At 43.8% G+C, this 25,158-nt stretch overlaps 1 protein-coding gene across 1 annotated transcript in view; it reads right to left on the reverse strand.

The window, feature by feature from the left end:
- DAPP1 (dual adaptor of phosphotyrosine and 3-phosphoinositides 1) overlaps positions 1-25,158 on the reverse strand; it is a 53,110-nt gene that overhangs the window by 11,917 nt on the left and 16,035 nt on the right. Inside the window, exons 2-4 of the mRNA XM_047855790.1 lie at positions 19,698-19,820; positions 15,884-16,017; positions 2,442-2,572 (exon numbers count right to left, since the gene is read on the reverse strand). Coding sequence (XP_047711746.1) covers positions 2,442-2,572; positions 15,884-16,017; positions 19,698-19,820 — 388 coding nt within the window. The remainder of the gene's footprint in view (positions 1-2,441; positions 2,573-15,883; positions 16,018-19,697; positions 19,821-25,158) is intronic.

Genomic DNA, 25,158 nt, shown 5'->3' on the forward strand with positions numbered 1-25,158 from the left:
AGATGCTCAACCGGCTGAGCCACCCAGGCACCCCAAGAGTGAGTCTTCATTTGGCCTTTGGTCTGTTCTGACTTGGGACTATTCATTGTCTTGCTTTCCTAAATGTTGCTGGTTCTGAGGTTTGATACTTCCTCTTCCAACTCTAACAAAGCTAAAATACCCCTTTCACCCAATTCCCACAATGCTTACTTTCAAGGAGACGTAGCAGAGTAGCAAAAAATGTAACGTGCGCCTGGGAACCAGGCTAGGCTACAGAGCTCCAATGACAAGCTCGGATTCTCGTCCTGAGAAGTGTCAGACCGCGGGGACGGCAGACACATGCACAAGTGGTTATTAGCCTCCAGCGTGATGATGGCAGGATCAAAGTGAACAGTGGGTGCTCAGAGCACAAAAGGGGGCATTTTCACCAAAGCTAGGAAGTGCCCAGGAAGGCTTCCTGAGAGACACCAATCTCTGATGAGCCTTGAAGGGTGAGGGCACAGCAGTGGTGTTCACAGTGTACCTGAGGCAGGGAGAGGAGAAGGAGCAGAGCCAGAGGGATGCACATGACTGTGAGTGTGAGAGGAGCAGAGGTGAGGCCAGAAGGATGAACAGGGCCAGGTGGGAGGGGAAGACAGCGGCCACCACCCAAGGTTAAGCAGGGAGGTCAAGTGACAGATCCGCTTTTCAAGAAAGATCTCTTTGGTGGCAGGGTAGGAAAAGTTCTGCAGAGACAAAGAGGCCACACGTTTGTCATTTGTAGCCTAATACCTTCAAGGGATGATTTTTTTCAAGTGTCATAGTTGCTGTCTAGAGTTGGTTCTCCATATTTCATTTTTTGTCTTCTTTATTATCCACACAAATCCTGATGTCTTATCCCGGGAGTATTTGGCAAGCAAGGCAGAGAGGGAGAGTGTGAGAGCTCTGAGCACAGGGCAGGGAAGCAGTTCTGGGAGGATTCCTTGCAGGCTCACAGCTCATAGAGCAAACAGAAATGGACTTGAGGAACAGTGAGTGCTGCTGTTGCACTGACATTGAACAAAGGCCCACATTGCAAAGGAGCGTGAATGTTGGGGCGCCCGGTGGCTCAGTTGGTTAAGCGCCCGATTTTGGCTCAGGTCACGATCTCACGGTTTGTGAGTTCGAGCCCCATGTCACGTCAGACTCTGTGCTGACAGCTCAGAGCCTGGAGCCTGCTTCCGATTCTGTGTCTCCCTCTCGCTCTCTGCCCCTCCCCCACTCATATTCTGTCTCTCCCTCAAAAATAAATAAACATTAAAAGAAATTAAAAAAAGAAGTGCAAATATTTTCTGTCTGTCCATCCGTCCATACCCTTCATTCAGGAGGGAAAAAAAAGAATAGGAAAAAAATAACATCCTGAGGTTTTATAGTCAAAGTGGGGAATATTGTTCCTCTGCAGACCATTGAGATGTAAAAAAATTTTTTCTTCCTTTTTTTAATGTTTTTATTTAATTTGTTTTTTTGAGAGAGAGAGAGAGAGAGAGAGAGAGAGAGAGAGAGAGAGGAGGTGCAGAGACAGAGGGGGACAGAGGATCTGAAGCAGGCTCTGTGCTGACTGCAGACAGCCTAGTGCGAGGCTTGAACTCATGCACCACAGATCATGACCTGAGCTGACTAAGACACCCAGGTGCCCCCGCCCCCCAAATTTTCTTAATATAAGAAACTTGTGGCAGAATAACAGTTTAGCCAACTATGTGAACATCTACATCTCTCGCCCATTCTACCAAGAACTTGTTTAGCTAAGTAAAGGGAAGAATTTAAGTGCCATTTTCTTCTTTTTTTATTTTTAGTGTTTATTTATTTTTGAGAGAGAGAAGGAGAGAGACGACAAGGGGAGAGGGGCAGAGAGAGAGCAAGACACAGAATCTAAAGCAGGCTCTAGGCTCTGAGCTGTCAGCACTGAGCCCAATAGGGGACCCAAACCCACAAACTGTAAGATCATGACTTGAGCTGAAGTTGGACACTTAACTGACTGAGCCACCCAGGCACCCCTAGGTGCCATTTTCAAGGTACTTAGAATCCTCACTATGGCAATGTATTTTTTGATGATTTGCCAGATGGACCAGATGAACTGAGTCATGGGCTTCAAACCTTATGTTTCTTTCCAGGTTTTACATCACAAGTTAGAATTTTTATGTGAACAAACATCCTTTTAAAACTATCTAACTCAGTGCACCTGGGTGGCTCAGTCAGTTAAGCCTTCGACTTAGGCTCAGGTCATGATCTCACCGTACATGAGTTTGAGCCCCACATCAGGCTCTGTGCTTATAGTGTGGAGCCTGCTTGGGATTCTCTCTCCCTCTCTCTCTGCCCCTCCCTGGCTTATACTCTCTCTCTCGCAAAAATAAACATTTAAAAAATATAGAAAACCTTTGAACTCTTACTGCATATTACCACGTTTAGACAGTGAAAGCGCTGTGGTCAGATGGAGGGCCACTTACAGAGGGTGCAGTGGGCACGAGGTCACTTTCCGTTCTTCCCGTCTGCATTGCTGTGTGAACCCGGACAGATTCATAAATGGATGGTTCCTCCACTTTCCTTGGATAGGGATGTTTCAGAACAATCAGAGTGCCTGGATGAAGATAAAAGAACCTCATCAAAGAGGAGCCCCAGAAAGAAGGTCCAAATGCTAAATGACCAGATAACGTGTCTAGATTTCAGTCTCTTGTTTTTCACCTATTCACTCATTCATTTCTCGACGTTTATCAAGTACCAACTATATGCCAGGCACTTAAGCTGGAGGCTGAAGACATAAAGCATGATGCGATGGTTTCTGTCCTCGTAGTGCTCAGACCGAACTAGCACGGGATGGCACTTAACGGGTAGTCATGTGCATGAACAGGGTGACGAGGCCAGCGTCAGAGATGTGGGCAAAGCATACCGGTGGTGCCCGGGGCCCCCGAAGACCCCTCCTTTGGAACACTTTGGAAAAGATTTCGTAGAGGAGACAACATGGATCCGGACCTGAAGCTACAACTGGAAGTTTTCCAGGTAGGCTTTATAAAAACCATGAGAGCAAAACCCAACAAACGCACGGAGGCATGGGAGGATTCAGTCCATAGACCTTATTTCTCACTCGTTTCAGAACAAGCCTTCTAACAGATCAGTGGATCTCAAACAACTGGACTCGTTGCATTTTCCCTACTGTCTCCTGCCACCCAATTAACAAAATAAACTACGTGAAGCTTTCGCTTTCCTCCAGTGAACATGACCTGAACTGGCTTATGTGTGATTGCCTTCACTTCCATCTGGAGGAGGGGATTGGGCAGCACAAGGGCTCCAAAAGGGGCCAGTCTTTGGGGCCTTGGGCATGGCACATTGAAGCTGAGAGCCCACCTGACACCATGTTTCTGACCATCCCCCCTCTACACCCTTCCCTGCCCCAATCAACCAGCGAACAGGAACTAGATACTTTACAAAATTAGTAAGTTAAGGTTTTCTTTCCCCCTTTGCTATGGCTTCTTGCTTTTTATTTCACTGGGTCTTATAAAGGCAGGACGGAGATTGTACCTGACATGGGCAGAGATGTAAAGAATACAGTAATTCATTCAACAAATATTTCTTGAGCTCTACTATGGGCAAGACACTTGTCCAGGCAGCGGGACTACAGCAGCAAACAAAGAAGATAGAGCACTTGATCCTCTGCTAGGGGAGGAGAAGAAAAAATGAAAAGAAGTATGTCAGGGGAGAGAAGTGTTATGGAAACCCTAATAGAGCAAGGTATAGGCGTAGTGGGGGATGAGGGTGGCATCAGGAGAAGGTGGTATTTTAAAGGGTGGTCAGAAAGGCCTCTTGGAAAAGGTACTTCAACAGATTATAGAAAGTATGGACCTTGAATTAGAGTGAGAGAGAGAGAGAGAGACGAGGAAAGAGAAAGACCACCTCTGCAGTTAAAAAGCACTTGATAGGGGCGCCTGGGTGGCGCAGTCGGTTAAGCATCCGACTTCAGCCAGGTCACGATCTCGCGGTCTGTGAGTTCGAGCCCCGCGTCGGGCTCTGGGCTGATGGCTCAGAGCCTGGAGCCTGTTTCCGATTCTGTGTCTCCCTCTCTCTCTGCCCCTCCCCCGTTCATGCTCTGTCTCTCTCTGTCCCAAAAATAAATAAACGTTGAAAAAAAAAATTATAAAAAAAAAAAAAAAGCACTTGATAACAATAATAGACCTACAAACAAAGCCCAACCATTCCACGGAACTCGAGCATGCCCAACGAACTGACTGCAAACACACAACCGTGGCCTCTGATACTGCGCCCACGTGGCGCCCTGCTAGCACTTGAAAAGGAACACTGAGAGAAGCCAGGAGAGGGTCCTTGACCTTGGCCCCAGAAAAGAATGAGACTCTGGCCTCCTCCTTCTTGAGCATCCAGTTCACACCCATAGCGTTGGGATCACAGCGAAAACTGGCCTTCACAGCTATCTGAAGCCCCGGTCCCACTCTTGCACATCGTCAGTGCTCTCCTGTCAACGTGACCCTTTCATGAGAACAGATCCAGTCATATCAGGACAAGAGGCCGGTTACAGTTTGACAGTCATAAGGAAAGCAGAGACGCGTGAACCAAGAGCAGCCGTTGTGCAGGCTCAGGGGCCGTGTGACACAATCACAACGTGCCAGATGCTTGCAGAATGTGCGGTTGGCTCCATGGTGACCCCCCCCCCCCCCCAGAGAACCACCCCCGGTGATGCGCCAGGCAGTCACCGTGGCATCATGGAAAGAGCCACCCCTGCCACTCAGTGCCTGTTGACCTTTAGACAATCATTCTAGCTTCTGTTTCCTCCCCGGATACAAGGGAAGAATTACCTTGTCTTTACAAGGCTCTTTGAAGCACCAAATAAAGAACTGTTTGTGAAAAGGATAGTGAAAAAGAAAATGTTAGATATTATTATGCTTTGATATAGAGTAGTTGTAAACTGTTAAGTGAAAATCTAACGATTGCGTCTTTGGGAGCATGAATTTTTAAATGTTGAGTTTACAAAGACCCATGTGTGACATTGTGCTGAGAGTAAAAATGGCAGAGTCTAGGAGCCACTGATGGCAGCTCCAAGATGTACTGGTGCCTCCTAAACCCTTCCATCTGATCGTGGAGGAGAGGGAACTGGACCCCAGTGTTCAAAGCAGCTCGCAAGTTAGAAAAAAAGTGAAATCTTATGCTTTCTCCCCTTTCCATGCATTTTTCTAAGCTTATTGATTTATTTTGAGAAAGAGCGGGATAGAGGCAGAGGGAGAGAGGGAGAATCCCAAGGCTCTACATCATTAGCACCAAGCCCAAACTGTGAGATGATGACCTGAGCTGAAATCAAAGACTCGGATACTTAACCACCTGAGCCACCCAGGCGCCCCTACTTTTCCATGTTTAATATGAAAATACTGTTTTATAAGGATCCAAACTACATCTATAACCCCACTTAAAAAAAATTTAATGCTTATTTTTGAGAGAGAGAAACAGAGAGCGAGAGAGAGAGAGAGGGAGACACAGAATCCGAAGTAGGCTCCAGGCTCTGAGTTGTCACCACAGAGCCCATCAGGGGGCTCAAACCCACAAACCACGAGATCATGACCTGAAGTCAGACGCTTAACCAATTGAGCCACCTACGTCCCCCAATATGAAAATAATTTTTTAAATGATGCTTTAGAAAGATGTATCTAGCCAATTTTTTTTCTGGCACATACCCAAGTATACTACCTGTAGTGGTTTCCTATTGCTTCTGTAAGAAATCACCACGTAGCGATTTAACACAACTCAAAATTATTACTTTACAGTTTTAGAGGTCAGAAGTCTGCAATGCGTCTCATAATCTTAAATCAAGGTATTGGCAGGACTGCTTTCCTTCCGGAAACGCTCTGGGGGAGAATCCATTCCCTGTTTTTTCTAGCTTCTAGAAACTGCCTGCATTCCTTGCCTGGTGGCCACATTCCTCCATCTTCAAAGCCAGTAACAGTGCATTAAGGCCTGCTCACACTGCCATGTCTCTGGGTCTCCCTCTTGTGCCTCCGTCTTTCACTTATAAGGATCCTTATGATTACAATGGACACACCATTGTAATCGCACACCTCCCCATCCAAAGTTAGCTGACTTGTACTCTTAATTCCATCTGCAATCTTAATTCCCTCATGCACATAACATAACATATTCACAGGTCTAGGGAGAGACATCGGCATCTTTGGGTGGGCCATTAGCTTGCCTACCATAGTACAGTGCCCAGGAGATAAGCATAGCCTTGGGGGCCAGTTGTGCTATAGTGTAAGATCTGTGTGCAAGGAATGCTGCCTGAGTCACAATGCTATAACCACTTGGTATTATGAAGCCATTGCCTTTTCAACAGGTGCATTTCCCCACCCTGTGAGTCTCTTTAGAGCAGTGCCAAATTTACCTTTGCAATCCCACTTCCTGGTAGAGATGCTGACATAATGAAAGCTTGATGAGTGAGTAGATAAATGGATGCCACAGTAATTCAGGGTTAAGTCAGAGAAGAGCCTGGGAGGAACCAGCCTCCCAGGTCTACGATTACCCCAGCTTCGGGCAAGGCCGGCTTCGGCCACAAGGCCAAGTACAGCTGTCCAAATCTCCACTAGGGGGAACCAAATTCTATTTCGAAAACCTCTTCTAAATTTTCACCAACAAAAGCTAAACTAAGGGAAATGATATTGAGTCAACAGGAAAGTACAATTGACTATACATTGACTTTAACTAGTAAGACCATGAAGGAGGCTGGATTGAATGGTGGAATGAAGAAAATGGCAAAGCACTTATAAAATGACAACTTCCACTGATAAACATCCAGCCCCCTGAAAGGTCTTAGCTGACCAGTCTGCCCAAGAGAAAACAATAATATATAGAGCTTCCTGGCACGGCTGCTGGGCTAAGAGTGATTTCCCCTTCCGTAGACACTGCCCCATCCTTGTACGCCAATGTAGATCCCCACAGACCCTGGGCCTCCCCCACAAACACCTCACTCAGGCTGCACTCACGGGACTTACTTCCAGGGATCTGCTTAATGATTTCTCTGGAGAGAAGGCCCACCAGCTTCAGTTTCTGAACTACATGAAGGAGACTGTTCTTTCCTGCCTTTGACATAAAACCTGGTCTCAGAAACACTCGGTGGAGGCCCACTTTTGGGGTGATCAGAGCAGGACCAAGGCAGTCATGTCAGTTTGCTGAAAGCTTCAGCGGTGCCGTGATCATGGGGCTGATTCGTTATTGTCTCTTGCTGTTCAGTCTGCTTTTAAATTCTGGGAGAGAATACCAATCCTTACCAGCACCACCCCCAAGGAAAATCCATTTATTTCCCTGTATTCTCCTCCCTCCATTTTTTTTTTTTTTTAATTCAGCTAGCCAAGGTTGGTTGCAATCAAAAGAAACTTGAATATGTAGCCACCACAGACTGATTGTATTTCCACCTAAGGTCCAAGGTAGTGCCTTGGCCCCATAAGAGAGAAACTTGGGTTTAGTGATATTCAGGGCAAATTAATTCCAGGATTTGGTTGGAAGATTCAGATAAAAAGCAACAGGAGGCAGGGGCTGGTGGAGGGAGGAGAGAGGAAGCTGTACAGCCCAGCTCTTGGAAACCTGGCTGCAAGTTTCACTTCAGTTTCTGAACTACATGAAGGAGATAGTTGTTTCCTGCCTTTGATATGAAACCTGGTTTCAGAAACACTCGGTGGAGGTACATTTTTGAGGTGATCAGAGCAGGGCCAAGGCCAGCATTTCAGTTTGCATTGGCTGAACTGTAACTTACAGGACACCCACTCTGTCTGTGATACGGTGAGACTGCATTGGAGGACTCCTTATCTTGTATCCCACAGCGCTTCAGAAACACAGAACAGTTTTCAAGCCTCAGGCATTGGTTCGATATCTGAAGTGGAGTGTAGCACAAGAGCACATCTAGCTCTGAACAGGGAAACTTTTATTTAGAATATTTCTTTTAGGCACTAAAGCTTGTGCTTGCCCATCCGGTTTCCAACTAGATTGTAAGATGTCGGAGGATGAGGTTGATACCTGATTCATCACCGCATCATCAGTAGCTAGTAGTCCTCAGCTCGTGGCTGGCGCCCAATACATATTTGTTGAATTAAATTCAAATAAGACTACATCCACTCATGCTTCGTTATTGCCCTCAGGTTCAGAAAACAAGCTAGGCAACTGGTGTGTGCATGGTGGATTTCTCTGTCATCTCTTGCCGGTGGGAAGCGGCTTTCTAGAGGGAGTGACAGGAATATTCAAGCTCTTTCTCCTTTCTTCTTTGCAACCTACCCTGCAAATGAACTTTAACCCATCATTAAGATGATGCTGGTCAAACTACGTTCGCTTACATACACAGGGGCTTTAATAGCCCCTTTCCAGTCTCACAGGGAGAACTACACAGAGGGAGGAGAAGTAGATCAGCTGGCCAGGTCAGAAGATTCTGTTAAAATGTCCAAGTCAAGTCAGGTCGCTCTTTGCGGAGCCGTCACTTTATCTGATCCTTTATCTGAATCCTCTGCGGAGCTGGCTTAAAACTTGAAGATGACATAAACACTTGATAAATACAAATGTAATTAATTGCCCCCAACTAACTCTTCATGGTATACCAAAGAATATGCAGCTCTTGCGGACAATATGATGGGATTACCATAACGGTGCTTTGTTAAAAAACAATAATAGTGATTATTTATGCCAAGCTAAAAATGATTTTTATAGCCTTTCATACCCAATCTCATTCAATCCTCAATAGCAAGTCAGGAACTATTAAGGTATGAACTGTTAGGTCACCAGCTCTGATCTGTAAGGTGATGAAACTGAATCTCAGGGAGGTTACATCATTTTCCCAAGGACATACAGCTGGTGAATGAATGGCAGAGGCTGGAGCTGAACTAGAAGTTCACGTGTTTACTCATTATGGAGTAATGGAAACTCTCTACGGCCTGTGAAATGTACTTTATTGTCGGCGCAAGGGTGTACATGGAAATCAAAATTCGAACAAGCAGATCCTTGAGGAGGTAGCCTGAGGAAAGGAGATGAGAGTTTTTGCCTCAACGTTTCTCATCAGGACTTGGTTTCTCCATTTGTAAAGGAAAAATGAAACGGTCTGTGGGATCCCTTCCCATTCTAATATCCTGTAAATCTAGTTACACACACAAGCCTAATGCAGGGGCAAGAGATACTAGGACGCTTAGTAACCAAGGGTGTGTCCTGTTTCCTGCCAAGCACACTGCCCGTTTAAAGTACTTTACTTCTGACATCATTGCGTCTTTGTGTCTCATTTTCCTTTTCTTCCACATTCTCATTTAACCTTTACGTTTTATTTACTTTTTTATAAGGTCACTTCTTTTTTTTTTTTTTTTTGATGTTTATTATTTTGGGGAGAGAGCACAAGGGAGAAGGGGCAGAGGGGTGGGGAGACAGGATCCGAGCGGGCTCCACTCTGACAGCAGAGAGCCGGATGCGGGGCTTGAACTCACAAACTGTGAGGTCATGACCTGAGCCGAAGTTGGATGCTCAACCAACCGAGCCACCCAGGCACCCCAAACTTTACATTTTCTTTTACTGTATCATATTTACATAGGCTGTCTTATATCTCTTCCGGAGAGACATAAATGCGATGGGCCTATGTATGTTTTTTAGTCAGCCTTTTATGTTTTAAGATGTCCTCCAAGATAATTTCCCAAGTGGCAATTCATGTAAATAGCATAGGAACAGCGGTAAATACGAAGACAGAAGTTCAGATTGATTCACGTTCTTTTTTTTTATTTTTTTAAAAAAAATTTTTTTTTTCAACGTTTATTTATTTTTTTTGGGACAGAGACAGAGCATGAACGGGGGAGGGGCAGAGAGAGAGGGAGACACAGAATCGGAAACAGGCTCCAGGCTCTGAGCCATCAGCCCAGAGCCTGACGCGGGGCTCGAACTCACAGACCGCGAGATCGTGACCTGGCTGAAGTCGGACGCTTAACCGACTGCGCCACCCAGGCGCCCCTGATTCATGTTCTTTAGAACAATGCCTTTATATCACATACCGAAAATATTGTTACAGACCTTAAAGAAGAGACTGGGGGATAGCTCTGCCCTGTCCTACAAACATCCTACTGTGTCGTTGTGGCAAAGATCTTCCTGTCCAAACCCACTCAAGGCCACACTGTGCTGTGGCAATGTCGTGCTGTTGTGTCACTGGTAGACCAGCGTCAGGACAGAGTGAGGTGAATGGAAAGCCCCTGTGGTTTAGAACCAGGTTGGCTTGGATTTCACTCTCAGCTCTGATGTTTTCTGGCCTGTGCCACGCTGGCCAAATAACTTCACATGTCTAAGTTTTCAATTCCTCATCTAAAAATGGGAGCACTTTCACATTACCATGGATGGTTCAGGAGATTCAATAACTTGATATCTGCGAAAACATCCAACGGCACGCTCAGAACTCAGTGAGTACTCCATACGTGTTGCTTCCGTATTCCCTTCCCTGCCTGCCTTTTCCTTTTGCAAACACACCTTATGACAAACTGAGAAAACTTTCTTTTTTGGCAAGCAGAAACTAAAGGAGTGATGCTTGGCTGTGGTTTGGCAGAATTCTGAGTTGTCATCGATTATTTTCAGAAATGGCACACAATTCTCAAACTACACTGAATTTTAACAAAATTATTTTAAAATGCCACCTGGGTAAAAAGGCTGGTGTTACAAAATAAATTAATAATAAAGACAGCAGTTATCAAGAGGTTGGGAATCCCCACATCAAAACAAAAAGAGAAGTGGAAATCTGACATTTAAGAAAGAACCAGATGGGATCTTCAAAACCGAGAACGGATTATTATAAAGGGTAAGTACAAACATAACACTTGATTCGTGTCATTCTTTTTCATGCTGGGTGGGTGCTTAAAGTCATAACACAGTAATTCCTATAACAAATTGTATATGGCAATTTCATATACAGAAGTATTCTAATAGAAACACAAGGTAATAGGAAAGGTAATTTTTGTTCTAATAATATTAAGACATTTAAGGATAAAGATAAATGCTCTCTATGTTCAAAGAATATATATGTATGAAACCTGGCTGATTATAAGAGGGTACAGTAAAAATTAATAATGGCCCAAATGTATCCATGCTAATAAAAAAGGCTCAAATTTCCAAGTCTATTTGAGTTGAACTTAGAAGCCATGTACAAGTAGGAAGAAAAGTTTTATATTGCAGCTTATCATAACGAATGAAAGTCAAATTCTGGGGCGCCTGCGTGGCTCAGTTGGTTAAGCGTCCGACTTCGGCTCAGGTCATGATCTCATGGTTTGTGAGTATGAGCCCTGTGTTTGGATCTGTGCTGACAGCTCGAAGCCTGGAGCCCACTTTGGATTCTGTGTTTCAGTCTCTCTATGCCCCTCCCCCACTTGCGTTCTGTCTCTCTCTGTCTCTCAAAAATAAATGTACCAAAAAAAAAAAGGCAAATTCTGAATTTAAGCATTACTGAGCATACATACAACACAAAGCATCATTTTAAATGATGCTTTGCATAAACTTTGGAGCCATCCAGGTCATGATTTATGGTTCCTGAGATCGAGCCCCACAAAAAGCCCCTGATTGAGCTCTGGACTGACAGCCCTTTTGGAGTCTGCTAGGGATTCTCTCTGTCCCTCCCTGGCTCATGCATGCATTCATGCTCTCCCTCAAAAATAAATAAATAAACATTAAAACAAAACTTTGGAAGTAAAAACTAATTGTCAGAAGTTCACTGGTTGATGTGTTGTCATTCAAGCTGCAACGCAGGCTTTGGTAATGAGATAAAGGGAAACCAACATGAAATTATGAAATGTTGTGAAAATTATTACCATTCATTCTTGTACCTACTGAGACATATGATCAGGGTACAAAAATGACAAATATCCCTCTTCTTAAAGGGTTTACATACTAATGCAAAGAGGTGTTTTTTTTTTTTTATTTTTTGCAAAGATTTTTTAAAAAAGTGAATTATACAGGGGTCCTGGGTGGCTGAGTCGGTTAAGCCTCCGACTTAGGTCAGGCTCAGGTCATGATCTTGAGGTTCACGAGTTAGAGCCCTACCTCAGGCTCTGTGCCACCAGCTCAGAGTCTGGAGCCTGCTTGGGATTCTGTGTCTCCTTCTCTCTCTGCCCCTCCCCCACTCGCACTCTGTCTCTCTCTCCCTCTCAAAAATAAATGAACAATGGGGCGCCTGGGTGGCGCAGTCGGTTAAGCGTCCGACTTCAGCCAGGTCACGATCTCATGGTCCGTGAGTTCGAGCCCCGCGTGGGGCTCTGGGCTGATGGCTCAGAGCCTGGAGCCTGTTTCCGATTCTGTGTCTCCCTCTCTCTGCCCCTCCCCCGTTCATGCTCTGTCTCTCTCTGTCCCAAAAATAAATAAACGTTGAAAAAAAAAATTAAAAAAAAAATAAATGAACATTAAACAAAAATTTTTTAAAAAGTGAATTAAACACAATGTTAGAAGACAAAAGATCCACTGAGGAAAGTAAAGGAAGAGAGCATGTTGAATGTAACCATGATATTTACTTGGGAAATGACTGGGATTTGGCAATCAGAAATATCTAACGATATTCTGCTGATGGCTGTTAACAAGGAGCAATTAGAGTGAACAGAAACTTTCATGGAGATTGGAAAGGTTAAATGCAGATTATAGCAAGGGATAAGGAAATTATAACCATAGAATATTCAGGTTGTCAGGAGGCTTTCAGCGCTTGCTTAGGAAATCTTCATTCTTCAGATTAAGGAAACAGAAATCCTGAGAAGTTGAGGAGTAGAGAAAAGGAATAGAATAGGAAAGAAGAGATCTTAAAATAGTATTCTTCCCTTTAGGTTAACACTTTTACGTATCCCAAATACAAATATTTTCTTATGACCCAGAACCGAGTGTTCTGGGTTTCCCTCTACACTATATTTAACTGCAAGGCGAAGTCGGGTAAAGCTATTGGTTATTTGGAGGTCCTGCCCATTGCCTTCAGATGCAGTGCCATCCCTGTCAGTGGGTAAGTGTGGGAAAGTCTCTTTTAAATAAACTCACTCTCTAGGCACTGCAAGGTGCTGCTGGCCTGACGGGGGTCTGGGCTAAAAGGAGTGGCCTGAAATCCCCCGTTCTAGTCCTTTCCATTCTAGGATCTGGAGGTAAGAACCCTGGCTGGCCTCATCCATTGTGCAGACAAATGCTTCCCCTGGTAACCTTTAATTGGATGAAAACTTTAAGAGTTTGCACTTCTCTGATGCAGACCAAGAGATCATCAGACTGGAGGCCTCCTGATCACTGCTGCTCAACACCAGGAGCCAATACTCAAATGAACAAGAAGGGGCCTATTTTTAGAAGGTGGCATTCTGGTTTCCATTCACTGTTGTTCACAGGTCATAGTGCTGATTGTGGCTTCTGAAAATCTGCTGGGTTTAAGAGTCATCATGACTTCAGCACGTTATCTTGTTTCCTGAGGCCTATTACTCCCAGAGGGGCAACATTGGAACACTTGTTTGTCATGGGTTTTTCCCCTTGTTCCCAGCTTCAGTGGCTTTGCTTCATCTGGCTGGGACAGATAAGAGGAATATTTCAGAGTTGGTGATATCTAACTCAAGGCCTGGAAGCTAGGAAGCCAAGTATATGTCCATAAGCATCAAGAGCCTGTAGCAAGCGATTCAAATAATAGCAAATTTCCTGTTGGATAATGAATGGCACAGAGAAGATGCAGCAGAGAGGATAAAAATCTTAGTTTCCTGAGTTTTATTGTAAAAAATGATTATAGAAATGATAACGATACAACAGACTTTAGCTTTGGATAAAACTACCTTAGGAATCAGGATTACAAATCTTCACTCTCCCAAAGGATTAATAGTAAAACTTCTTTAGTTAGATTACTGTATTTGCAGGGAAATTTAACATTGTCTTAAATTCAATGTCAAGGAGCCTTTACTTTGAAGAAGACTTAGGTGATCCTCTTGCCTGGAGATTGGACCTGTGCCAGAAAGGTTCACCCAGAAACCACTGCATTCACTTTGACCTTAAAGGTTTTTGAAACCTTTTGGTAGATAGAATGTATACCTGTTCCGTAACTTGGAGAAAGTCCAGGAAGGAGCACAGAGAATGATCAAATGGGTTAAATATAGAGTCTAGGAGGAGAGTTCAAAAGAAGGAAGCTGACGTTGCTTGGAGGAAGAAAAAAGGCTGGAAGATAACACTTATCATGGCTTTGAAGTGACAAAGAGTTCCCACTCATACTCATCATCCATCCACCCATCCATCCATCGCCCAAAGTGTCATGCACTGTATCAGGACCTGGGGGACATAGAGAAGGACACAAATAGGGGTAGACAAAACAAAGTGTTTAGTTTCGAAATCTCAATTTCTCGTGATCAAGAAGTGAATAAAGTCGAGCACAGAGTGGGAAACAAGTAGGAGGTAAGTTTGAAGTGAAGGGATTTGAGAAGCTAAAATGCTTGCCATAGCCAAAGTAGCAATGGAAATAAATAACGCATGCCCACTTGTCATTTGTTTATGTGAACTACTGCTGGTAGAGTCGTTTTCAGGGCCGATTGGAAGAATTTCCACCAGAAAAAAAGATTATAGCTTCAGTTTTGCAGTTTGGAATATTCTAGTATAGGTCTTATGTGGTCAGTATAAAGTAAGGCAACTATGTGGTTTCCACTGTGCTTTTCATCTACACTTGATACTGTGTGATTCATATCAGGGTCTATCCAGGCCACAGAAACAGCAGAGAAGGAAAGACTGGCGAGGCATCTCTACAACCACACTGAAGTTAACAAAAAGTCCACTGGCTATGTTTACCAAGAAAGCAAGTATAAACACATTCATGGTAAGATAGCTGTACTGTTAAGTCTTGAGTTCCTCTTTGGCTACACATTCTGGAATCACCCAACTTTTGATTACCCAAGAATTACCATTGTTTAGGCCACATAAAATTGTGATTCTGTATCACAAGTATAGGGGTGATCTTTTGCTTACTTTAATCGGTACGGAAAAACAAGTTAGATAATTCAGATACCCGGGTAGTGTGTCTTTTGTTTTTTAACTTGAATATTCTAGTTGGACTTTAACCATTCAAACAGGGAAATTCAAAATTTTCCATCCATATTTAAGTCCAGTGTAAAGACTTACAAAAACCAAGAGAAACAGAATTTTATGATGTAATAAAGGCATTGTTCAAAAGAGCAATTTCCAGTCAATATTTTTTTTTAAATTTTTTTCAACGTTTTTTATTTATTTTTGGGACAGAGAGAGACAGAGCATGAACGGGGGAGGGGCAGAGAGAGAGGGAGACACAGAATCGGAAACAGGCTCCAGGCTCTGAGCCATCAGCCCAGAGCCCGATGCGGGGCTCGAACTCACGGACCGTGAGATCGTGACCTGGCTGAAGTCGGACGCTTAACCGACTGCGCCACCCAGGCGCCCCTCCAGTCAATATTTTTAACATTCCGTGATATTTGTGAACATTGAAGTATGAATTCTGTTTTAAAAAATGCTCAACATTATCTTTTATGGGTGGTCCCAATATGTAAACTGTCCATGTCTAAAATTATGAGGAATCAGAAAGTTGTTCTAGCCTTTCTTTTTTCTTTGTTTACTATATATATTATTGTAAAATGAATAGACTATTTTTTTAAGTTGTGTACTTTAAATCAATCCATTATTATATCACATTCTAAAAAAACTGTCTACTTTGTTCAAAGCACATTGTTTTCTCATAAAGGTAATACAGATATATAGATACAGATATAGATTAAATTTATTAATGTAGCATATGGCACAGCAATTGGAAAAAATTGTTTCTAACCGTATCTAATCGCATATCGTATGTACATAACCCAAGAGAAGTGACAACTATTTAATGAAATCCCCCTTTTCCTTCCTCCATCCTGAAACAATGTCTCATAGGTCAAGTATCTATCTGTTCGTGGCTTACCTGTCTCACTTCCAATCAAAGGCTGATTTGCAAAATGCTTGACAAAATCCTTCAGACATGAGAATTCATTAAAGCCAAATTTAAACGAATATCCAGTATATTCAACATGAAAGTGTTTGACAGAGTCTTTGGCTCTGAAAGGGAAAAAGAAATGCTTTAGGTTATTTAAGAAATGAATTATCTTGTTTTGAAGGGAAATATAACATTAGGCATGAGCATCATCATGAAACCCTTCTAAAAACTGAGAATTACAACACAATTATTGAAAGCACTGGTATTAAAAGAATTTTTTAAGTGTATTTATTTACTTTTAGAGAGAGACAGAGAGACAAAGATCGCATGACCAGGGGAGGTGTAGAGAGAGAGAAGCTCAAGCAGACTCCACGCTGTCAGTGCAGAACCAGACGCGGAGCTCAAACTCAAGAAACTGTGAGATTGACCTGAGCAGAAATCAAGAGTCGGGTGCTTTGAGCTATCCATGTGCCCCTAAATAGATAAGTAGTATTTGACTCCTGCTATTCCTCTCCTCTCTGTGTAAGTCCTGCTCCAACGTTAGCACGCATCAGAAATTGGAATCACCTGGAGGGCTCGTTAAAACCCAGATTTCTGGGCCTTGCCCCCTGAATTCCTGATTTGGCAGGTCCAGGGTGTGGGGCCCAAGAATTTGCATCCCTAACATGTTCTCTGGGGATGCCGCCAGTCTGGGGACCACACCCTGAGGACTGCTTCTCCGATCCAACCGGACCTACAATTCTCCTCACAGTTTCCGCTATTGTCCCTGAGCTCTTGCAGCCCCCTTCACCAGCAACATCGCCCCCTTTGTTTCTGAACAAGTGTCAGCCCAAAGACACCTGCTGGATCAAGTACGCCATGATACTCACAACATGAGTTACTTGCTTTTCTCCCCTCGACAGTCCACACACTCATCTGGCTCCTTTCCCGTCATTCACTGCACTGTTCCTTGTCGTGAGCTACTTGTATAGCGTCCTACTGTCCTGTGAGCTGCACTTCCTGAGGGCAAAGCCTGAATCTTCCACAACACTTATCAAAGAGCTTGGCATAGAGTGGATGCTCTTAGATATTTATTATTAACGGAGTGAACAAATGAATGAGTAAAAAAAGGCATTCTTTTGAGCTGGTTTGTGGTTCCTGTCACCTCTGTTGGTGATTTTTTAAAAAGATTATTTATTTATTTTGAGACACAGAGGGAGAGAGCAAGGAGGGGCAGAGAGAGGCGGGGAGAGAGAATCCCAAGCAGGTTCTGTGCTGTCCGCACAGAGCCCAACGTGGGGCTTGAGCTCATGAACTGTGAGATCATGACCTGAGCGGAGGCCAAGAGTCCAACACTCAACTGACTGAGTCACCCAGGTGCCCCCCCTCCGTGGTTATTTTTTTTTACATTTTTATATAGATATGATATATATGTGCCACCTAATTGGAAGAAGTTTCTGATCTAACCATTCCGATGAGAAATATATTGATGACAAGTTAGCATTCTTTGATCTAATAATTCCACATGTTTGTTGGAGATCGGGGGAAGATCTTTGCATTAAAGGATTTGCAGCCTGACCCCTTGATAAATTTTTCACCTTTGCTGTCGATCAGAGAAAGTAACATTCCTGCTTCCACCCATGCACAAATTCATGTCTGATTAATAATTTTTCCAAAATGTTATTTAGAAAAAATTTAAAGCAAAATAGAGCAGAGTGACATGAAAACTATTAATAAAGGTGGTTTTTAAAAATCTGTGACCCTCTTACGTACCTCCTCACCCTCTCACCTATTTCTTCCACTCCCCTTAAAATAGGCTTATAGACGTGCCCTGGATGGAAGTGTTCCAACAGGACCCCAAGATTCTCAGCCCCTGGACTACATACACTTTCCACCATTTATTCAATAAATGCTAATATAGATGCTACTATGAAGGGATTTTGCAGGTAATAGAGGCTCCAAATTAGCTGACCTTAAAATAGGGACATTCTCTGGGTGGGCCTGACCTAATCACATGAAAGTCTTGGTAAAAGCAAAAGGGTTTCTTTGGCTGGTCACAGAAGAGGGGGACTCACTCTAGATGGTCTAGAAGAAAGCAAACATCCATGCTCTGAACTGCCTGTGGGGGCCCCTTGGCAGGAAATGGTGGGTGGATTCCAGAAGCCGACAGCGATCCCTGGCCAATAGCTAGATGGCAAGTGGGGAGCTCAGTCCTATAGCAACAAGGACATGAGTGAAAAGCGCTGAAGAAGAAAGAAGAGACTGAAGGAAGAGCATGTGAAGGCCCAGATGAACCACAGCCTCAGCCAGCACTTTAATTTTGGCATGGTCGGAGCCCAAGCAGAGAATCCAGAGAACTCACTGGGACTTCTGACATACAGAAACTGTGAGATAATCAGTTTATGTTGTTTAACGCCACTACATTTTAGGTAATTTGTTATGTGGCGTAGAAAATATGTAGGTCCAGAAGCCCAAAGAGAAGATAAAAAAATATGGTGATTCTTCTCTTTTGAGCTCATAGAAGCCTGCCATCAATTATTTAGGGAAATACTTTTATAGCCAGTTTTTCCCCCTCTCAGAAGTAGAGGAGACTTTCAAAAACAAAACAGGGGCACTTGGCTGTCTTAGTCAGTTAAGCCTCTGACTTCAGTTCAGGTCATGATCTCACGGTTTGTGAGTTTGAGCCCTGCGTCGGGCTCTGTGCTGACAGCTCAGAGCCTGGAGCCTGCTTTGGATTCTGTGTCTCCCTCTCTCTCTGCCCCTCTCCCGCTCATGTGCTCTCTCTCAAAATAAACATTAAAAAAAAAATTAAACAAACAAAAGAAACTACTGCTAAACTAGATGAAAAAGAGGATTCAGAGAGAAAAGAGTGTAAGTGTTGCTCCTGAGTTAGTGACAAGGAGGCCTAGACCATGTGGAGCAGAAAAGAATAGAGAAAACCTCCTTATGCCAGATCAGCGTGAAAGACGAACGGAGAAGGGACTATTTTCAGGGGTATATGGAGGCGCCATCAGAACAGTAATAAAACAGTCACAGTTTGAGATTAATGAGTGGGTGGCTGAGAGCGACTTCATGGACTCCTCACATTCCCAGTCTAAGCCGAGGCCAACTCCCTGCAAACCCAGAATGACTTGCTACAGGCCCTCAGACACCAAGGGAACAGATGCTGTCCTGATCATCACCTGGCGAGGCCATCTTCCCTGATACGGAGGCCAACCAGGAGGAAGCAGGGGAGGAGAAAGACCAGAGAAGGACTGGGCCATCACCGGTTTGTGTTGGTAAGGACCAGATTAGTTTTACTAACATTCAGGGGAAGTGGAGCCTTGAGAAAGGTCAGTCCATTTACAGAAAAACTTAAAATTTGCCTCACTGCCTGCTTGAGTTTGTGATGAAAGTTGCACGGCCACAAATCATTCTGATTTTCCAGAGGAAGCAATGAATATTAACAGGGCGCTGGGCCAGGTTTTAGGGATTTGGATTCCGGTGCTGTTTCTATTGCTGATTTATTGGGTGAAAGGACACTTTACCATTTCAGGTTTCAGTTTTTCCATCAGTCAAGCAAGACATTAAACGATTCGTAAAGTATCCTTCGGCTCTAACATTTTCTTCTTCCCTGCCAAGGGAAGGAGGAAGAATGTTTTTTTTTACAGTCTACCATTCAGAGCTTGGAATCCTTAGACCTGCAGGTCTAACAGAAATTGAGAGAATTTTATCTGGTGACATGAGAATTTTGCTATCTGGCAATTTGAGTGTGATGATAAAGCAATGCCCATGTAAGGAAGAGATGGGGCGAGATTGAATTCATAGTTCTTAGACATCCTACCTCACAGAGAGAGAGTACAGCCCGGTCCTTTCATTGCTGTCCCTCAGAAGGTAGCTTCCGTCGCATCCATTGGAGAGGAGAAGGGCCTCGGCCGCATGGCGTGTGAGGTTACCATGGTACCACCTAGGAAGGAGAGAACCACACTTGCACTCAGGACAAACCACAGGTGACTTTTCCTTCATTGGGTTTTCCCCTCAAGGATGACGTCAACAATATTCTCCACCGTAGGTAGCCCAAAGACCAAAGTCTCAGCCCAAACGTCAGGACAAGGAACTCTTTGGGCCAGGCTGAGGGGAGAGTAGAGAGAAGTGGATCATGGCAGTGTTATGGGTCGAATGGTGTCCTGAAGATTCATATGTTGAAGTCCTAATTCCCGGGACTTCAGAATGTGACCTTATTTGGAGCTAGCATCTCGTCTTTAGCAAGTTATAAAGAGGTCATGTAGGGTGGGCCCTAATCTAATATGACCGGTGTCCTCTTATAAAAGGGGCATATTTGGAGACGGACTTGCACACAGGGACAGTGCCATGTAAATGTGGCCACCTACAAGGCAAGAAGAAAAGGCCAGAACAGGTCCCTGCCTTACAACCCTTGGAAGGAACCCATACTATGGACGCCTGGATTTCTGGCTTCTATCCTGCACAACTTTACTGTTGTTTAAACTGCTCATTTTGTGGCACTTTGTCATGGTGGTCCTAGCAAACAAACACCCTGTCACTGCGTAAACAAATCCTTTTCAAAGTCCAAGTCAAAAATAACCATAAGAATAAGATTTGGACATGGGCATGTAGGTGGCTCAGTCTGTTAAGGGCCTGACTTCAGCTCAGGTCCTGATCCCACGGTGATTGGTGGGTCTGATACCCGCGTGGGGCTCTGTGCTGACAGCTCGGAGCCTGGAGCCTGCTTCAGATTCTGTGTCTCCCTCTCTCTCTGTCCCTCCCCTCCTCGTGTGCTCTCTCTCAAAAATAAACATTAAAAAAAAAAAAAAAAGAATAAGATTTGGCCAAATTTCTGTCTTTCTTTGATCCCTCTCTCACATACTCTCTTTTGCAAGTATGGTACTACTTTCTGCAGTGTGGAAAACCACTGGCTATTATTACACTGGAGTCCACTGGAATGACTGAAATGAAGTTGAAAGCAAGGAATTCTGATGTTTTACACATGACGCATGAGCCCCATCAGATGTTGTTTCAAACTGACAAATACCTGAAGAGCTAGAGAAGTCCCAAGGAGATGAAAAAAAATTTTGTTTTAGAAAAGGTAGCATATATCCATGGTAGAAGAAAGAAAAAAAAAAAATTCCAAACCGTTCCAAAGAAGAGTTAGTAAAAATAAAGCCTTGTCCTCACCCTTAGTCTCCAGTCTCCCTGTTCGCTCCCACAGAAAACACCAATGTCAACCATTTTCCTGTGTTTGCTCCTCAGAGCCATCCTTTGCATCTAAAGGCATCTAGTATGTTCCGCCACCTCCTAATTCTATGACAATAAGAGCTTGCTAGGCACACAGTTCTGCACCTGTCTCCTTTCTCCTAATGACAGCTCTTTCACATTTTTTTAACGACTTGGTAGAGGCAGCCCAGTGTGGTGAATTCGGATTGTGGTCTCCAGAGTCAGTTTGCCTGAGTCCTACCCGGGTGTTAACCCCTACCAGCTGTGCAACCTTGGGCAAGTTACATAACCAGTCTGAGCCTCAGTTTCCTCACCTCTGAAACAGGATTAATAACAGCCATATCTCATGGGCCAATTATAAGTGCTGCTCCCATTAACACACATGAAATGGTCAGAACAGGCCTGGCAAACAGCAGATCTCAGCACACATTAGTTGTTACACGAAACCGCGGGGACTCACAAAGCCATGGATTGCGATACATCCTCTGCGGTGCGATTTTCTTGTTGCTCAAATATAATTTTTCATTACTTTGAATTTATTTTGGCTAACAGAGAGCTAGGTACTGGGGGAAGCGGCTGCCGCCAGGGACCCACACCTCTTGGCAGTGGAGATGAAGGGGACACGGGCGACTATACAGACGACGCCGATTACGTCAGTGAACCGAGAGCTACTGAAGAGGTATGCATAATGTACAGGAGCCTCAAGGGAGAGCCCTATTCTGAGGGTGAGGGAGCCTGCTGTCATGAACCACGCTGGCATCTACTGTGACATCCCTACCGCATGTCACTTCAGCCTGATAATAAAAAGCACACGTAAGACCAAGAAGGAAGCTTCTTCTACCTAGGTCTCCAAGCTATCTGTTTTCTAAATCTGCATTTCCTAATGTATGTTTCTTTAGCATATTTCCTCTGTGGGAGCACAGAGGCCTCCATCCTATGTTAGAAGTGTATCTATTAACTCAAAGCAATTGCAAGGAGAAACATTAAAAAAAATATCTTTTTTATTCTTTATTTATTTTTGAGAGAGAGATAGAGAGACAGAGTGCGATCAGGGGAGGAACAGAGAGAGAGGGAGACACACAGTCAGAAGCAGGCTCCAGGCTCTGAGCTGTCAGCACAGAGCCAGACGGGGCTCCAACTCACGAACCGCAGGTTCATGACCTGCACGCAAGTCGGACTCTCAACTGACTGAGCCACCCAGGTGCCCTAGGACAAACTTTTTATAAGCAAACCCACTAAGTTAATTATGGGTAAAACAGTCCCGTTCATTGGGCTAATTTGCTGACAAGTTCAAATCTTCTCATTACAAAATCCTTTCAAAGGACAATTGGAACCTGAAATTAATACATTATATGCCAGTTATACCTCAATGAAAAACAGAATAATTGGAGGAATTAAAAATGAAGCTATAAAAAACTTCAGGTTTGGCTACAGCCAAAATTCTAATTCTTTTAATGTTCTTGTTTTTGTTTCTTTAATGTTTATTTTTGAGAGATAGACAGAGCATGAGCAGGGGAGGAGCAGAGAGAGAGAGGGAGACACAGAATCCGAAGCAGACTCCAGGCTCCGAGCTGTCAGCACAGAGCCCAATGCTGTGCTAGAACTCACGGACCATGAGATCATTACCTGAGCCAAAGTCAGATGCTTAACTGACTGAGCCACCCATGACCTTAGCCAAAGTCGGACGCTTAACTGACTGAGCCACCCAGGTGCCCCAAGGTCACATGTTCTTAAATGCATTATGCCAATAATTAATTTCTGGATGAACATTTTAGTGTAGGATTCAGCTTGAACCAATAGATCACTTATTTGGATCTGACGTAACAAAACTGGATTAACAAAAGTCTAAAATATAAAAGATTTGGACATTCCTTCGGGTTATTTTCAGTGAGATCTGAAGTCTGTGTTTAAAACATTTACAGAATTCTTCTGATAACTACAGCTGGGAGGCAGTTTTTACTAAGAACTTTTTAATGGTAATCTTTTAAGTACTACTATGTATCATAAACACATAAGAATACTTGAGTATAAAGCAAGGAGGATCACACCATGTTCTAATCTGACACATCCTCAGCACGTGTTAATTTGTGGGTGGCCAGCTTGGTTGAGTCAATATTGCCATGTGGTGGGTTTTAGGAGTCCTGGGCCTGGGCTAATCCAAGACAGGGACTTCCAGGCAGCCTCCTATCACTTCATGATGTCCATTGAGCAATGGGATCCTCATCCCCCCAAGAGCTCTTCCACAAATATCTGACCTTCCTCTTTTAGTTGAGCTAAGTATTCCTTTCCGAGAAATTTCGATGAGCATATCTTCCAGGGAAGTGACTCAAGAGCCAAATAACGTTACACGTCCTTTATAGGAATATGTCCACTTTTGGTAAGGATTGTTCAAGACCATGTCCACGAAGAGCTAAAGGTTGAAAACAGTAGAGTTGGTAGTTTTCTCATAGTCAACCTTCTCTACCTTCTATCGTTCAGATCTTTATTAAGCTTCAAATCTGCACAGAGCATTGCATAAGGCATTGCACGAGGCAGGTCAGAGGGACCACAAATGGGAGAGCCCCAGTCTAGTCTCCATTAATTATTCAAGAGGATAAGACAAGTACTGTGCAAACTACGTTCAAGAGAATGGTTGCAGGAAGAAAGATCAAGGCCGTTGTTTAAAGGAGCCAATATCTGAGTAGACCCTAAAGGACACATAAGTTACTTTTTAACTTGTGTGTTATTTTTTCTGATTATATTTTCTTAATTTTTTTTTTCAACGATTATTTATTTTTGGGACAGCGAGAGACAGAGCATGAACGGGGGAGGGGCAGAGAGAGAGGGAGACACAGAATCGGAAACAGGCTCCAGGCTCTGAGCCATCAGCCCAGAGCCCAACGCGGGGCTCGAACTCACGGACCGCGAGATCGTGACCTGAGCTGAAGTCGGACGCTTAACCGACTGCCCCACCCAGGCGCCCCTATTTTTTCTGATTATAAAGCACATGTAATAAAAATTAAAATATGTACACATACAGAAGAGAAAGTGAAAGTCTTTCACAAAAGAGGAAATGGGTATTTCAAATAGTCTCAATACTAGTCAGAGAAATGCAAACTAAGACAAGAATGTGATATTTTCTTTATTCACCAGATTGGTTAAAATTGAAGAATTAGAGAGTATTAAGTCTTGAAGAATCCAGGGCAATGGATATTATCGCCTACTGTTGGTAAGGGTATACGGTGGAGGGCAATCTAGCACATGAGAACCAAACATGGACATGTGGCCAGTGATGGCCGTTCCAGCATCTGCCTCGTGAAATACACAGAAGCAGAAGGAAGTATGAACAAAGGTGTTTACTGCAGACTTGTTTGTGAGAGTAAAAATTTGGAACCATGCTAAATATCTACCAATGGCGAAATGACAAAGTTGAGAGGGCTCGTAGAATACAAGACGTAAAAAAGTTAACCAGAAGAGAAAAGGTGTGGAGAGCATTTCATTGCCAAATGATGAGGGCAAGCAATCAGGTGCTTTAGTACTTTGTCAAGAGGGTGAAGGGGATGCCCGGAATGCTTAACTCCCAAAAAAGAATACCGCAGTCCTGAAACAACTGAAAACTGTCCTGCTCAGGAGCCAGGGGCACCCTCACTAAGACTCACCGAGGATTTTGTGGACATACACGCATGAAGACTGAGAGATCCCAAAACATGTCATTAAGTTAAAAGCACCAGTGGTGGTTAAAAGCACAGTATGGGGGGCGCCTGGGTGGCTCAGTTGGTTAAGCGTCAGACTTCAGCTCAGGTCACGATCTCGCGGTCCGTGAGTTCGAGCCCCGCGTTGGGCTCTGGGCTGATGGCTCAGAGCCTGGAGCCTGTTTCCGATTCTGTGTCTCCCTCTCTCTCTGCCCCTCCCCCGTTCATGCTCTGTCTCTCTCTGTCTCAAAAATAAATAAACATTAAAAAAAAAAAAGCACTGTATGATATACCACGTATTTAGAAAAAAATCTCTCCCCTCCACCCAAACAACACAGCACACATATGTTCATGTGGAAAGATATGTAAAAGCACAAAATAAAAGCCTGAAGAAACTACACC

Source organism: Prionailurus viverrinus, chromosome B1 (genome assembly GCF_022837055.1).
Source record: "Prionailurus viverrinus isolate Anna chromosome B1, UM_Priviv_1.0, whole genome shotgun sequence".
Taxonomy (NCBI): domain Eukaryota; kingdom Metazoa; phylum Chordata; class Mammalia; order Carnivora; family Felidae; genus Prionailurus; species Prionailurus viverrinus.